The sequence below is a fragment of the Protopterus annectens genome, chromosome 16.part0, assembly GCF_019279795.1.
Source record: "Protopterus annectens isolate FY-2018-M chromosome 16.part0, PAN1.0, whole genome shotgun sequence".
NCBI lineage: Eukaryota > Metazoa > Chordata > Ceratodontiformes > Protopteridae > Protopterus > Protopterus annectens.
Genome location: NC_056750.1, coordinates 271,412,835 through 271,429,919, shown reverse-complemented (window position 1 = coordinate 271,429,919; position 17,085 = coordinate 271,412,835). Strand labels below are relative to the sequence as shown.

Here is a 17,085-nt window from a genome sequence, read left to right as displayed (position 1 = left end):
ACTCACATTTAGCTCAGCTAAATACAGATTTCTATACATTTTAATGAAAGACACTTGCACATTTTAATCGGCATGCCATATTTTTTCTCTGAAAACAATTTTATTTGCTTTAGCTAAGTACCATTTCTTTCCAGAATAAATATCCCTTCAGAGTTGCATTCTTTTTCAACCATAATGATATGTACAAATAAGCATGAGTGAATGAAGAATATGCAAAGATTCTTTATAATTGCCAATTACAACTTACAAGGAATTTATGTATAAATTTGTAGCTGTACAGTTTGCTGAGGCCCACCACAGTGACAGACAATTTTGTAAGATATTTTAAGCTTCCCCTGAGGTTGTGTGGCCTCAATATATTTAATAGTAAGGAAAAAGTCTTGCAGACTGGCAAACTCAGGTAAGGACCACGATCTCCAAGCCAAAATGAAATGCAGGCAGTCTAACTAGATAACCAGTGTAGTCATGTCCTCATCTATACTTATGCTGGTTTGAGGGCTGCTAAGGTCCGAGGGCCATGCATTTGAGATCCCTGCCTTATGAGATTATTGCAAATGCACATTATGCCTTGGGTTATGACCAGCATATATCACTCTTGTATAAGCTCTGCACTGTTATCTGAAGAACATGGTTATAACCACTGACTTCACAAGATGTCACCCATCTTAGGCTGTGCACAGCTTATCACCTTGCCAACATTCTAATAATAGCTGAGACTTCTCTCTTTCTCTCTCTCTCACACACACACACACACACACACACACACACAAGAAACACACACAAGAATTCTCCAAGAGGTACTAAAGATATTTGTGTAGTTCCAGTACCCTTTGCCTGTATCTGTGGTATGTTACCAATAATCAGATGCTAATCTGGTACCAAGACCTCAGTTACTGATCATTCATTTATTGAGCCGATCAACATTATGTTATGTAAGCTTTTAATGAAATTCTCTCTGTCTGTCTGTCTATCTCTTCAAAAGAGCAGTGATCAGCAGCTACATCAGTGCTGTGAAGATATCCTTCACTAAAAAGAAGATATCAACCACAATCGTTATCAAATGAACAAAATATTATTTACTTTTAAAGAGCCTAATTCCACATATAAAACTGTATTGCAAGTGTACAAGCAGGTGAAAGTATAAAACAAAAAAACTTTCTGGTGAAGTACACTCCTCAATGATTAGACAAAAAATTTCAAGTCTTTGTAATTGTTCCAGAGAGCAAAAAGGAAAAACAGATAGCAGAGGCTGTAATGCTATACAGTCCACAGAGGTTTCATATACAAGTAGAATGTTTGTTTTCTTTTGAAGCTGGTTGTTGAATTCTCAGATAGTTCTGCTCTATAATAATGTAACACTGTTTCTGAAGGAGGCAGCGAATAAATAACCAGAAATAATTTGATATTATTAAAAGAACGGTTCTAAATTTTCTGTTTCTAATTAAATACACAGCTTACATTTTAAATCCAAAATAGCATGTATATCATTAGACATTTCTCCCCCTTGTAGAACACAGTTGATTTTCCTGAGAGACCGCTGTGAAATACAGCCTGGGAAGAAAATAAGTTTTCATAGTTAAATCACCCAGTTCTCTGCCTTGGAAAACACTGTATATTTTTACTATCAGAGGAAAAACAAACAGTTTGCCATTTCCAGGTGGTATCTTTGCACCTTAGTACTTAATTCTATCCTTTCCATTAGTTCCCTGCATTTATATAGTGCACCTTAATTAGGTACACCTTGTCTTAGCAGTGAATGTTCCTAGAAATCTGTATAATATTACTCAGATTTCCTGAAGCTTGGTATGGGATAACTACTGTAACATGTACTACCTCATTCACTGAGGCATCAGACTGAGCTTTACCGAGAAGATCTACTATAAGAACCTTCTCTACTTACTCCTTTAATCTTTATGTAAGTTACCTGTTAGTACAGTAGCTCAGGGGAACTTTCTTCAGTAATGTGCCTTAACGTGGGAGGTGTAGCTTCTTCCCGAAAAAATTCTGGCACTGTAGCCTCTTCTGCATGTTATTCTAGATTTGGATGTGGAAGTTTAAATAAAAATCAGTTTCTGCTTTGCTGTCTCTACTATCAGCAGTGGCCTCTTAGTACTGTCTTGTCTTTTAGGCTGCACTTATTTTACCTTACTACATGTGAATACCTCCATTTCTGTTTTTTTTTTCTCTGGGTTGCCTTCCAACTGTAAAGGTTATCTCAGAACAAAATTTAGCATCATTTTTACTGTTTTTTTTGGCTTGTAGATACCTGTTGCTGAGAGGCTGCCTTCATTTTAATTTTCTCCTTGGTGCAAGTGAAAATACAATTAGAACTCTGCATTCTCCTGTTTAGTTACTTTTATTGGTATTTTTTCTGAGGGTCCTCACATAGGTGTCGTACATTTATTTTGATCTCAGTTTGTTTTCTAATGCAACTTGTAAATCTGCTGAGTTATGTATTTACTGATTTATACTTAATTTTTTTGTAGTTATTCAACTTCAGTTCTTACACTGGCATCTCTTGCACTCTTAGATTTCCACATCTCTGTCATTAGGGCATGTTTTTAGTAACAAACATAATCTTTTAACTAACAACAAGCAAATATAAGCTCCTTTTCAAGCTTCTATACCAACTCCCTTCTCCTGATTTTAGCTCAGGATCTCAGTCTCAGTGTCACTGCCTTTCTCTTTCACCTTCTTATACTGAATAGATTATCAAGATACTGTTTTACTAATTTCTTGTTAAATATGTCATCCTGCCATACTGTGTCTTTAGTTGTTCCTTTTCCCACATTTCTGGAGTGCTTTGAAATGAGGGAAATATTTTCCTGATATTACATCATGAGCCAAAACAGAGGTTCCAGCTACAGGTTGCAATAGTTTTCCTATAACTGTCTGAATTTCTACATGTCACAAGGAATGCATATTGCCTCTACTTTTTGGTTATTACTAATGTTATAGTTGCACACCAGGTTGACAATAACAAGGGTAATTGTGCTTCCAAATTCTAGCAGATCTTAAACTCCTCTTCCTTCTAAAAACACAGTACACTTCACTAGTTTGACTGTTATACAATGACTCGGTTATCATGCATGTTATTTTATTACAGTCTATAGGAACAACTTCATTTAAAGCATGCATTTCAGTTTTCACATTTCTACTGGTAGCATTTTCTTCAGCATTAGAAGCACAGAATGTAACAATGTGGCCCCTCTCCCCTTATCTGAAACAGATTAACACATTATTTGTTGATTTTGTTTCACAGAAAATGGAAACTTTCTTTCTGCAGTTTTAAACTTAGAAGTAGACAATTCAGTTTTCAACATTATATCACTAATTGATAAGCATTCCACTAAAGTTACTAGATGATCAAAGTTTTGGGGATCATTTTGCAATGCCTATTTTCTATACATAGCTATTTTAGACATCTCTACTGCTTTCTACCATTTTCAATTTACTGTTGCACTCACATCCTAGTCAAAACTTTAAAATATGTCTTACATCATGCACATGTTCTTACTGATTTATCAATATTAAAAGTCCAGTGATGAAATTGTATTGCTTGTACTTAAAAGTTATACTAGCCCTGGTTGAAAGTTATTTCTCAAGTTTGTCATAGTTCATGTAATTAGTTACCATATGCATTTTCAGTGCCTTTGCTGTCATCTTGGATGACAGGATTCTGACCAATTTTCTGAGTACCAGTTCCCTGTGGTGGCATAGCACTCATTAACCACCAAGCAGGATTACAGGACATTCTCTCTGGTTAGTTTCTTCATAATGGACACAGTCTTTGAGGTTGGAAAACACCTTGGCTAGCAGGACTAACTGTTACTGAAGCTATGTGGTTTGTACTTGGCAGTAGAGGTATTGTTAAGACCAGTAAAATGGCAAATCCTTGTCCAACTTTCATGCATGCATGCACCATTATTGTAAAGTCCAAAGAGACACTGGAGGCAGGACTTATATAAGACCCATTTTTTTTTACAGAGTCCCAGGGAAATCAAAATAAGATCCTACTTGGCTTGAAACAAAACAGAATCATATCCATAGTTTATATTATTGGCAGTAGTACAGTTTGTTGCAACTCCTCCTGGACTAAGCTGTCTTTATAAGTTCCAAGCTGTAGGCTTCCACCAGGCTTCAGTTGTGACTCTGTATTCCAGATAATTCCTCTGATGACTACCTGATACACTCCACATCCCTTATGTTTTCTGCACAAGCTCTAGCTCACCTCTTTTGAGCCTTCAGTTGAGAAATGAATTTCCTGATTCTAACATTACATGCTTACAGTATATAACATTAATTGATGATCAGTGTGCTAACTGGCAAGTACAGAGTGTTTGCCTGATTAGCTGCTATAGGAATGTTCCCACATTCCATGCAGCAGCAAACATTTTAAAGACCTATCTATTTACAAGAATAGATAGCTAGATATTGTGAGATATTAATGATCAACATTCTAATGTGACATCATTAATGTGGACTTCCTGTAATTAGTATTTAACAACTGAAATTACAGTAAGCCAGAGTTTTCTTCTTACCTCACAATACATCAGCCACAGAGTTAGTGTATATATAAGTAGAAGTGGTGTGAAGGGTCACAGCCATGAAGCCTTCCTGCAAACTTGTTTTTCAACTGATTTTAGTATTTTTGGCTTTCACCTGTTTTAGAAATGGTACTCATTTGAAATCACACCTGTGAGTTTTGATAACATAAGAATCACATTTCTGAAAGGGAGCCTATGGGCATGCATGCACATGCGCGCACGCGCGTGCACACACACACACACACACACACACACACACACACACACACACACACACACACACACCAAGCTGAACAACCATGGCACCATCCACAGCCAGTGAAATTATATCAAAAGCTAGTTACTGTGCAAACAAACTGCTAAAGCTCCAGAGCCTATATCAAAAGATAATTCCCACCTAACTTAAATCCTAATTCTATTAATTCTTATGCCGAGTTCCATAAAAATGCACGCTACCTACAAAATAAAAAAAGTAACCCTACAACTAAAACTAAATAAAAGAAAAAAGGCTAGCTATGCTACAACTAAATGCCAGTGTTATGAGCCGTAATTCAGCTAAAAACACTGAAACCCAAGGCCTCATTCTCCACTGATCAGATTAGATCAACAAGAAATCAAACAGCCATTCAAAAATTTCCCAGAAAAATATAAAGACAAAATCAGCAGCATCCCATACTCTAAACTCCCTTTGCAAAACCAGTTCACAAAACATGTCTACATTACATGATAATGTTATTCTCCAAAACAAAGACAGTACCACACATATACCCTGGGATTCAGAAAGGTTACCGCCATTGACAAGTTGGGCTTACAACTGGTTACAGCCATTTCCATTTCAGAGACAGCCCTACTGTGATGCATCTGCCTAGACTGTAAACATTGAGATGAGGTATCCCTCCTTATCTCAATTGAGTGGCATATGATAGAGTCAAGTGCTCTCCCTGGAAATGCCTATAGTAAGTGATTTATGCAGCCATGTGATTCAGAGCACTACTTGGCTGTGTAAATAAATCACACCAGCTGCATTAATTAACATGCGCAAAAGTTTGCAATAAACCATTACTTTCAGTGAGAGATCACATTAGAGGTAAATGCTGGTGAATTTAGTGGACAGGTAGTGCTAGTAGGTTGTGAGTGTGTGTGTGTGTGTGTGTGTGTGTGTGTGTGTGTGTGTGTGTGTTTTCCTGGGTAGTTGCAGTAAGAGGCTGTTTAGGGGATAGGTAGGGTGGGGTTTTGTGTGTGTGCATTTATATATATATATATATATATATATATATATATATATATATACACACATATATATATATATATATATATATATCTACACACACACACACACACACACATATATATATATATATATATATATATATATATATATACTGTATATATACACACTCACGCTGTCACACTCACATATATGTATGATGTGTGTGTGTGTGTGTGTGTGTGTGTATGCATAGGTGAGTGTATCTGTGAGTGTGATCAGGTGAAGGGTGCACTGTGGCGAGTGTCTGTGTGTGTCCATCTGTAGTGACTGTGTGTGGTGGAATGCCATCTCCTTTAACTCCCCCTAGATGAATGAGGAGGGAGATACTAGACACCAAAAAACTGAAATTTTAATCAAACACTCCTTAAAAGTCAATGGAACAACATGTCCTCCATCATGGGGCATATACTCGACAGTAAGATGTAAGAAACATGCATTTCTGTCATTATTCACTAACTAAAAGTGTCCATGAGGAGGGACAGGGCAGTTCAAGATGCAAAGTCCATGGATGTTCTGGGACAACAGAGGCAGATGAGGATATAGGGATGTGTTGTGTGTAATGAGAGGCTGAATGGGGGGGTGTTTGTGCCAATGTGATGCACCAGCCACCAGTGGTGATTGTCACAGAAAAGTGCTTGTTAGCACTTGTGGTAATCAGACATAAAATTAGCCATTAATAAGGTTTTCCTCATTGCTGTTAATGTGTTTCTGAATCACTGGTTTTCACAATCACATAAAGGCCCTTTTTTGGCTACAGCCTTAACACTTGTTGCTGGGGATTTTATGAATACTCACCATAGACTGCAGTTTAAAATATGATTCTACATAACAAATGTATAAAATATAAAATGTCAGTGGATAAATGAGGTAATGCCACTTTGAAACCTGCTCCCTACAATACAAGAGACTTCATTTATTACACCCTAGCCCTATGTTTTTACAACATGGATACATGACTAAATAGCTAAAAAATTGAACACTGTGTGCGTACACCTATGTATGTTTAACAAAGAAGTTACAGTTAAGGTAAAAAATGGCTTGTGCCATTATCCAACTCACATTAAGATGAAACAGAAGGCTATAGTTTGCTAGAATGGATTTTTGAAAAACATAACCTTCCTTTTATACCTACAGTTAACCAAAACTGAAACACATTGAATGAATATAGATATAGGTAGTAGACATTAATCTTATTTAAGATAGGATCGATATCTATATCTATATTGAATTATTAATCTGCACTCAATGACAAATTCAGTATAGCAAATCTCACAGCACTAAAGAGAATGCAACCTGTCAAATCCACTGAACAGAAGAAAACTGACAGAACAGTGTTAGCTCCCTGCATCCAACATGTGGTGCATGCAGTGTCAACCTTGCGAGCTGAAATATACCAACTCTGTGATTGCACAACAGTCAGGAAAAAGGGTAAATTTGCTTATAACTCGGTCTGCCACTCTTCCAAAAAAAACACACTTTGTTGTTTTTTAGCAGTGTACAGTAAGAGAATGTGACCGTTTACTTACACTGCTAAACACAAAAGAGCTGAAGTTCGTTAACTGCACCTATTGATGTGGCTCAGTTTGATGAAGCACAACAAACCAAACAAATGCATTCGACAAATTAAATATCTCCCTTACATTACAATGGCCCGTGGAAGTGACAGGAGAAGTGTGTTAGTACTTGGCAGTTGATTTAGGTAAATAATTAGTAATGCACATTTGGGATGATAGGTGTGAAGCATTGTACTCTGCAGTCTGTTACTGAGCCTCTTGTACAATTTACTGTCACTATTCCCAGTATACAGCAGTATATAGTTTAGTTCAGTTAAGAGTGGGGTTGCAGACTGCAAGGAACACTCTTCTTCTTTCAGCTTTTCCCAGTTAGGGGTCACCACAGTGGATCACCTGTCTGCTCATCATTGACAGTGGAGTTTTATGGTGTCGAGTTGCCAGCCCGGCGCCCAACCTTCCACAGAAGGCACACACACGCACTCATGCCTAGGGCCAATTTTTAGAGTGTCCAATCCACCTACAGCATGTCTTTGGGATGTGGGAGGAAACTGGAGCACCCAGAAGAAACCCACGCGACCGCAGGGAGGACATGCAGACTCAGCCGAGAATCAAACCGGAGAACCTCTTGCTGTGAGGCGGCAATGCTAACCGCTGCACCACCATGGCCAGCCAGATTGCAAGAAACACTAATTCCTTATATTATTTTTTTTATGTTGGATATTTTGTTCTTACAGTTCTATAACTTTATTTCTTTTAGGTTTAATATTTGAAGTGTTATTATCTGGCAGACAGACTTGTCATCAATACACATACCACACACACACACACACACACACACACACACACACAACTTGACAGACCAGATGAGATCATAATTATCTCCCATACTGTGTGGACTCCAGTCTATTAAATAGGAGGAACTGCTGACTTTTACAGGTATAAGTGCTGACATCAGGAGCTGATTGGATAGATAATCAAATCATTGTTCATACAGAAGAATGCATCAGCACTATATTCAGAGAATTCATGCAGGATATGGTAGAACTCTTATGTAATGAGTGCATTCAGTTGTAGTAAGAGAAGGAGTTGGACACAGACAACTGGGATTTGATTTTGCCATTTAAAAATTGCTAGTGAGCAGCATTCTGACAGATGAGAGGGATATTTCATTTGCTTAGAATGCTGCAGAGAAAAAATTGTCTCAAAGGGTCAGTTTGATCTTTCAAACTGCCAGAAACCGATGCTTGTTGGTCTGTCATGTCCTATCTGTTTTGAGGATTAGAAGGTCACACAGACTATGGAAAGTTTAGTTTAGCATTCATTTGAATACAGTGGACAGGGAAGGTATAATAGTGGCCAGTGCTATGTTTTACTTTTTTTAATAATATATGTTTCAGGGCTTTTTTTAAATAGTCTTTCTGTATATTCTGTCACTTTAATAAAAAGGTAAATAAATATCTAGTACAACCTGAGTACTGTCACTTCTTGTTCCGGAAATATGAATTTTAACTGTAAATGATATAAATGAAACTGGCCTATTAATGTTAGGTAAACTGTCATGTTAAGCCACAGTGTGTTTTTCTAATGTGAAGAATTATGTAAGGGTTTCTAATCTAACATATTTTGTGTAATGTAATCTGAATATTTTGCCATTGAGTAGGTGATTCATACCCTGTCTGTAAAAGCCCAGCAATACTAGATGTGCATTATTCTATAATTGCTGGGTTACTAGAGATCCAATACAGTGATATTGAAAATTTTAGTTATTTTGTGCAGATATGAACCTAATTATAAACAAAGCACACAACTACACTACTGTTGCTGTGTAAATACTAATGGTGATAATTTGATCTGATTTGCAATTCAAATTAATTAAATGCACATGCAGTCACGGACTGCAGATTTAGTACTGATATACAAATTTACTAAAAGTGTGTTCCTTAAAGCTTTTCTGTACTTCTTTTCCACTAAAACATTTTTACTTTCTTGACAGAGAAATATGGGCTGAGCTTTCCTGTAATAGAAGTGTATTTATCATTCTACCAATACACATATATAATCAGAAAAATATATATCACTTTAGTCTGCCTTTTACTAATATCCAACATGTTTTATTGGATGTCTTCAGACATAAGTAATGTATGATACTGAATGATAAAAAAAAGTAATAAATATAAATAAAAATCTGTCTGTACTTATACATTGTGTATGCAGACACACTAGTGCTTTTCTTTCTCATGCACATAAAGACTTACAGAATATAAATTACTTTTCTTAAAAGTTTAAAGGTACATTTTCACAAGTAAAGTAGTAGCTTCTACTATAGTCTCTTGTCTGTCAGTTCATTTTTACCTAGAAATGAGAATGTCCTTCTGGCTGGGAACATGCTGTCATTTGCAGGCACAACCAATGTTTCTAACCAATTTAAACATAGCCTTGTCATCTATTTCTGGATTTACATAAAGCAAGTTAGGCACAAAGTAAAGACAAAGGCTGTATTTAAGCAGGTTTCAGAAATAAAGACTCACCAGTTCTCTTTTATCTTTGCAGGATACTCTCAGGCTCCTTTGATACTGACTCTGAAGGACACCATCCACATTACTCCACCAGCTCAGACGTAGACATGAATGCATTTAGAGAAGAAAGTCCTTCACTGAGTAGCCCTTTTCAGTTAAATACATCATTTGATGAAGACATCGTTGACCTGAAGTGATGACAATCTAGGGATTCCTTCTACTCTGCTGTCTCCCTCACAGTCCAACAAGTCTGTAGGGATGTCACAAAAAGAGTTCTGCTGTAAAACAGAGAAATGTAAGAAATGGTGCCAATGCATTCATGGGCAAATTCTGGGGACCACCCTCTTACACTGGTTTCTGCTTCTTTTGATGGAGTTTTCATATTTTAGATTCCAGTTATCTGAATTCTAAGCCCACTGTACTGAGTATTTGTTAATAATGTACATAATATGTAGTTTACTTTCATCACAAGAACAGCTGCAATTCTTATGCACATTTGATCTAACAGTTATGATTTAAACATCATTTAAGTAGAATTTCCCAACTTAGAGCACTTTTCATCTTGAAAAGTTGCTAACTGATGGTTATGCAGATTAGTTATTCTCCCTGTATTTTTGTAAAGTACTTTCAGTGTTTTTGCCTTATCATAATGTATCCTAGACATACCTTTGTATATATTCAGGGTCCACCTGACAGTGGCAAACATTGTTTGATGTTCTCTATAATTCCAGGCAACCAACAGTTGGTCTGTTTTCAGGTGAACATAAATAGTGTGGGCATTCTCAGTCAGCAGTGCTTTTTGGCTAGAACAAAACTCATTTTGGTACTGCAGACTAGTCACCCAATATTGTTGTAAATCACATTTTTTATCTTATTTTGCATACTCGTTTACAGAATTTCAGGTCTTATATAGAAATAGTAAAAGGGATAGGCTTGTTATTACATATTAAAACATAAAAAAAAATTTGAAAAAAATGTTAAAAGTGAGTTTTCCACCTGTCTCCCAAATTTAAGGAAGAAATTGTACTATATTGTACCCTATGTTAAAATGATCCCCTTTTGGCTCAAGCAAAATGCCTTAAAAATGCAATTTCCTTATTCACTAGTCCCAGTTTTGGTCCTTCTTACTGATTCATAAATTATTACTGTTCCTACAATTCCATGATGTGGTTGACTGTAAGAAGACCCCCGCCCCCAGGAAACCAGCAGAACATTCCTGCTTCTTTATTCTCATTTCTTAAATTCTTAATAAAATGCCACAAACAGCTGTCGCTGCACACAAAGCATCATTTTTCATACAGTCGTTTTGCTGCTTTAGACCTTTCCCACCTTGTATGTCCAGATGTCTTTCATGCTATCATATGTAAGCAAGATATTAAGGATTATAACTATAAATATGTTTAGTTAAATTGTATATTCCCATTAAAAATAAAATTCTGGATGGCACATGGAAAAGGCAGAATAGTAATATAATTAGCATTGCTGCCTCATAGCACTTTCTTCTCAACTTTAGTGCATGGTTGGGATGCCTTTGAGGAATATGCAAGTATGGGTATATATGGGTTTTCATCAAAGTCTTTTGATTTCTCCCAAACACATGCTGCTAGGTGAATTAAAGGTCCTGTAAACTGCCTGTATTGGGGGAGGGAGTGTGTGTATGTGTGTGTGCTTGCCTATCCATGGATTGGTATCCCATCCAGGATTAGTTTTCTGCATTGTTTGCTGAGATAGGCTCTAGCTTCCCTACAGCCAAAAATGGGAAGAACATTGTGTCAGAAAATGAATAGACTCATGAATAAAAATATTATTAAATCCATTTGTAACTGACCAGGACTTGATAAATAACATTATCTAAATTAAACTGGGATGACAAAGATAAATCATGATTTTTTTCATGATAATAATCCTAGAACAATTAGCTGTAGTATGTCTGTTACTTACAATCTAGAAGCAGACTTTATTGTATTTGCGTATTGGAAACCTAATGTGATGTTTTTCAAGCCAGTTATTTGGGTCATTCGCTACTTACTTTTTACATGCAAGGGCTAAATATTTTTGATGAACTTGCTGAATATGACACTGACATTTTTGTTTAAATACTACAAAAATGCCATGTAAACTCAATAATTAGAATTATTCTTTTTAAGTGCAAATGACTTTTTTGAGTGGGTATTTTTGACTGCCTTAGTAATGTTGACTGCTTTTATCTGATATTGCAAGTGATCTGATAGCACCTAAACATGTGCCTTTAATGCACAGGAAAGAAATATGGGTGAAGAGTATAGTACATGTATTGTACTGTGCAAATGCCCTAAAGCAAAGCTGCATGTGTTCTCAATGAATAAACACATACAATTAAAATATAGAGAAAAGGATTTCTCTGATTACATCTTATCAGCTGTCCTAAAGGACTACAGTATTTAAAAACTTCTGTCATGCGATATTAGAATCTGACTACCTTCTGCTTAGACATCACATTATTTAAGAAAAACATCTACTGTCTTTCCTAATTTGTTAACTGGTTTAAAAAGATGTGTTCTGATCTGCATTGTTGTGAATGCAGTTATGTGGATATGATGCTAACTGATAATCATTTCTGATTTTAAAATGCTCTAAAATAAAATTGAAAAACCTGAATTTTCTTACTACTGCATGGACCTAGGCCACAACAATAGTGTACAGTGCTTTTTTTTTTTAAGAGCAGAAACTTCAAGTAAATGTGGTGCTTAGCTTCCCTTTAAATAGAGAGAAAATTGATCACTTTTATATTGCATACGTATGTTTGAAACATTTCACAACTGTATTTCATAATATATTGTTCAGTGCCTCTTCTTTAAATCAAAAATCCACTGTACCCATTCCCTGTATTCATGTTTGTCAAGCAGTATGTGTAAATATATTTAATGTGATATGCCATGTGGGCATACAGGAGTATTCAGCAGTGATTATTTCCAAAATAATGTGGTATTGTGGCATCCCTACAGTGCAACAATTGTATCTGCTTGTATAATGCATGTCTGTTTTGCCCAGTTCCTGCTATTGCACTCAAGAAGACCAACAACCTCTGTTTACCTGTCTAAATGTGAACTCTTGAACACGACTATGAGCCTTTAAGAGAAAAAAAAAATAATGGGGGATATTTTTGCAGATTTATTTAGTTCTTGTTATTTATTAAGTATTTATCCTGTTAAATGGGAAGCGTTGGCAAATGTTTGTAAAATTTGTTTTATCTTTTTGTTTGTTTTGTCAAACTTGTTTTGTTTTTATCGGGCCCATGACTTTTAGCAATGGTTTTGTACCTAAATTGATATGTACTGTTAGACTGTTGCTAACCTCTGTGATATAAAAATGAATACCACCAAGTGTCTTAAAATATCGTATCACTATTGTTTTTAATGCCAAGTAATAATGTAAATGTTCTGTGTTTACGAACGTGGACTGTACAAAATGAATAATGAATATTATTAATATTAAATCTATTTTAATGCTGTAGACCACTGCTGTGAAGGTATTTTTGTTCCTTGTTATGTAATAAATATTTATGAAATTTGACATTGGTGTGCTATTTTTTTCACAGCATATAAACATACAGAGTTAGCATTTCAAAAACTGTTTAGCAAGCACTTAATTTTACAGTTAGTTTTACTACACATCTTTTACTTGTCTTGCTGATAAATAAAGTAAGTGTATTAAAATTAGTTTGTTTGCCCTGGGAATGAGACATATTTACATAACTTATGTCATTTTATTTTGAGGGCCAGATAAATCCCATTGAGTTAATAGACGTTTTCAGTAGAGACCAAAGGATAAAAAAGCCTCTGGTATTTAGATAATTTAGGCATCTACATAATCTCAGTGTTGCATTTCAATATACAGTGACAGATGCAGATAGATGCAAATGGCTATATTCCATAATGCAGATTAAAATTCTAATTGATGTTTTGTTGTTGTTGTGTCTTTCGGCTTTTCCTGGTTAGGGGTCGCCACAGCGGGAACTTCGGTCTGCTAATGATTGGCAGTAGATTTTTTTACGTGCAGAGTTGCCGGCCCTGGCGCACAACCTTCAATGAAGGTACACCCATTCACACATGTCTCCACACAGAAGACGCTCTAGCTAAGAATCGAACAGGACAACGTCTTACTGTGAGGCAACAACGCTACCGCAGCACCACCACCGCAGTTGTAAGCTGCATAAAAAAGTCAGTACAAGAGTTCACCTTAGTCTTTAATAGCCAGTTAATGACTAATTAATTTTAATTTATAGCACAAAATGCAACAAAAAAGCAGATACACTGTATACAGGGTTCATGTTATTGGACTACAAGTAAAGTAACAAAATTACCTGCCTGGCACATGAACTTTTTTGCTGTTTGTAACCAAATTATTTCTTTGTTTATGCACTTACATAGGTCCATACGTATATACTAGGCTAACTACCACTAGGGCCTTTATAAGCCTAGGAGTGCAATCTGACTAAATTGTATACCTGTAAATCACGGACATTTATTAGGATGGGTAGGTTAGGAAGTTTCTAAAGGTCATGTGGGGGGGTATGTTAGCTTTGGAATTAACTGTCTGCCGCTGTCAGTGACATGGTGTTAGAACTGAACTGGGGTGAATTTTCAATTTCCCATCCACTGGTCAAGTTTACTCTTAAATAGGTTTAGGGATGCACTCTGCTTTACATGGATAGGGAGCCTGTTCCAGAGCATTGGGATTCTCTGAAACACATATCTGTCTTGCCAACATGTCTTATTTATGTCACAAGCAAAATTTAAATCCTTGAATCTAGTGGCTCTGATGCTGTTTGTTTTATAGCTGTGCAAAAGGTCTATTAGAGCTGGACCCAAGGACGCCTTGTATGCCAGGCATAGATCACTTCTCAGTAACCATTAGCAGACAGAGTATAGAGATAGGGCTTGAAGGCTAGCTATACAAGACAATATGTTTATACCCTGGATTCCCCTGGTAAGAAACCTTTGTGAGCATTCCAGCTGTTGCACATGTGTGTTCAAATACACACCAAAGTGTCATTCTACTCAATGAGGAGTCTAATAAGGGCCACATAAAGTGGTACTATCACTTCTCTGCACCTGGATACCATCTTCTTACTTATAAGTTGGGCAATGTAAAATAATTTTCTTACTGCCTTGGCCACATGTTCGGCAAAGGCCAGATTACTGTGCACATGTTCCCAGATTCACCCAGATTCCTGGCTACAGGGTGAACTCTTGGGAGTGTGTATCAATGGTGCAATTAACTTGGGTGGCAGTTTTCCCCAAAGAAGTGTGATGCATTTCTTGGCATTGAGTTTTAGACTATGACTTTTGAACTAGTCATATTTCTGTGTTAAACCCTCTTGTAAGATGTTTATGTCATGGGGGAGTCTATGATACCTCCCAGTTTGCAGTCATCTGTGAACTTGATCTGCCAAAGGCCCTTGACATTAGCTTTTAAGTCTGAGAAGGAGATGTCAAATAGGAGAGGTCCCAGTACAGAGCCCTGAGGTACCCCACTGATGACCGGTATCTTAGTGAAGGTGGTATCACCAATCATGACTTCCTGGGTCCTGTCTATGAGCCAGCTGGCAATCCAGCAAGTTATGTAGGGATTTATGTCCAGTTCGGTGAGTTTATCAATTATACCTGAGTGTGTGGTGCAATACCGAATGTCTTAGCCAGGTCCAGGTAGGCAGTATGCACCATGTATCTGTCATCCGTTGCCTTGGCATGACTTTCCCTTGACAAAGTCAAACTGGAATGGGTCCAGAGTCTGAAGGTTGCCTATGTCTTTATTGATCATTTACATGATTATTTGTCCATGGTTTTGCATATTAGACTTATCAGACTAATAGGTCTGTAGTTTCTGGGGTTGGTTGATAGTCCACCCTTGCAAAGTGTGATAATCTTTGCAGTCTTCCATTATCATGGTACAAAGCCTGTTTTAAGGCTATAGCTGAAAATTGATACAAGTGGTCCTGATAGATCATATTCCAAGCTGTTTAGGAGGAATCCTGTAATACTGTCAGGGCCCATTGAGGCTGTGTATTTGGCCTTAGTGAGCTACACCAGGACATGCTCCCTGTTAATAGTTGGAGGTCTTGTACTTGAAGGTATTTCATAAGGAGAGACAGGTGAGGAACGAAGGGTGAAGTTTCAGCAGAATTTGTCAGCCAGTGAATTCACTATGTCAATCTGCTCAGTGAAGGTGGCACCATTGACCACCAGTTCAGCACACTAGTGTGTGCTGCCTTTGAGACTTCAGACACAGCTGTAGAATGACTTGTGCTTGGCTTTAGCCTGTGACGCTGTCCTGACCTCATAATTGGCCTTGTTGGATTTAATTAATTTTCTTAGTTTCCTGTTTAATTTAATTACAGAGCTCTTATCATTATAGGAGTTGCTCTTCCTAATTTTAGCCATGACTTTTTTCCTTTTGTTATATACTCTACTAAGGTTAGGGATTTCATCAGTGTGGTTTGTTTTTAGAGTTTGCTTTAGGATTACTTCTAGTAGGTACAGCACCCTCTATACACCTATTTACATGGTTGTACAGGGTCTCTATAAACAATTCTGTAGAGGTCACTGTGAACTTGGGGTTTGGAGGGCATTACATTTTGACAAACTATCACTTAATACGATATAGTTTGCTTTGGAAAATTTCTAACTGTTACAGCATTTGCTGGAATTATCGAGTTGATTTTTTTTTGTTTTGAAGGAGACAACTCTGTGGGCTAACCTCACCATTAAGAATGTGACGGGGGGAGGTCAGTGCTTTCCCATATGGATAAGTTCCAGGTCCAATATTTTTGACCGTCTGCTGGGGGTGTGCAGTATCTGCTCAAGGGTATTTGTGTTAATAAAGTCCAGGAATCATTGTGCCTGTCAGTATGAGGCAGTGTATGTTTCCCAGTCTATAGAGGGGTAGTTAAAGTTTCCCATGAATAGGGTATTTGGTTTAATAGTGAGTGTCGTCAGTAGGTCTAGGTATGAGCTGTGGGATTCTAAACACATAGAGGGTAACCTATAGCTTGCTAAGATATGGTATTGGACTTTGTCTATGGTGATTTGCATGTCAATAATTTCCAGGGTGGGGCTTTGTCTATGGTGATTTACATATGAATAATTTCCAGGGTGGGACTTTGTCTATGGTAATTTACATGTGAATAATTTCCAGGGTGGGACTTTGTCTATGGTGTTTGCATGTGAATAATTTCCAGGGTGGGACTTTGTCTATGG

At 36.9% G+C, this 17,085-nt stretch overlaps 1 protein-coding gene across 1 annotated transcript in view; it reads left to right on the top strand.

The window, feature by feature from the left end:
* Positions 1 to 13,399, top strand: part of GARNL3 (GTPase activating Rap/RanGAP domain like 3) — a 3,522,664-nt gene extending 3,509,265 nt beyond the window's left edge. Inside the window, exon 30 of the mRNA XM_044057887.1 lies at positions 9,882 to 13,399. Within this exon, the coding sequence (XP_043913822.1) occupies positions 9,882 to 10,044 (163 nt within the window). The 3' untranslated portion in view covers positions 10,045 to 13,399. The remainder of the gene's footprint in view (positions 1 to 9,881) is intronic.
* The last annotated feature ends 3,686 nt before the right edge of the window (positions 13,400 to 17,085 follow it).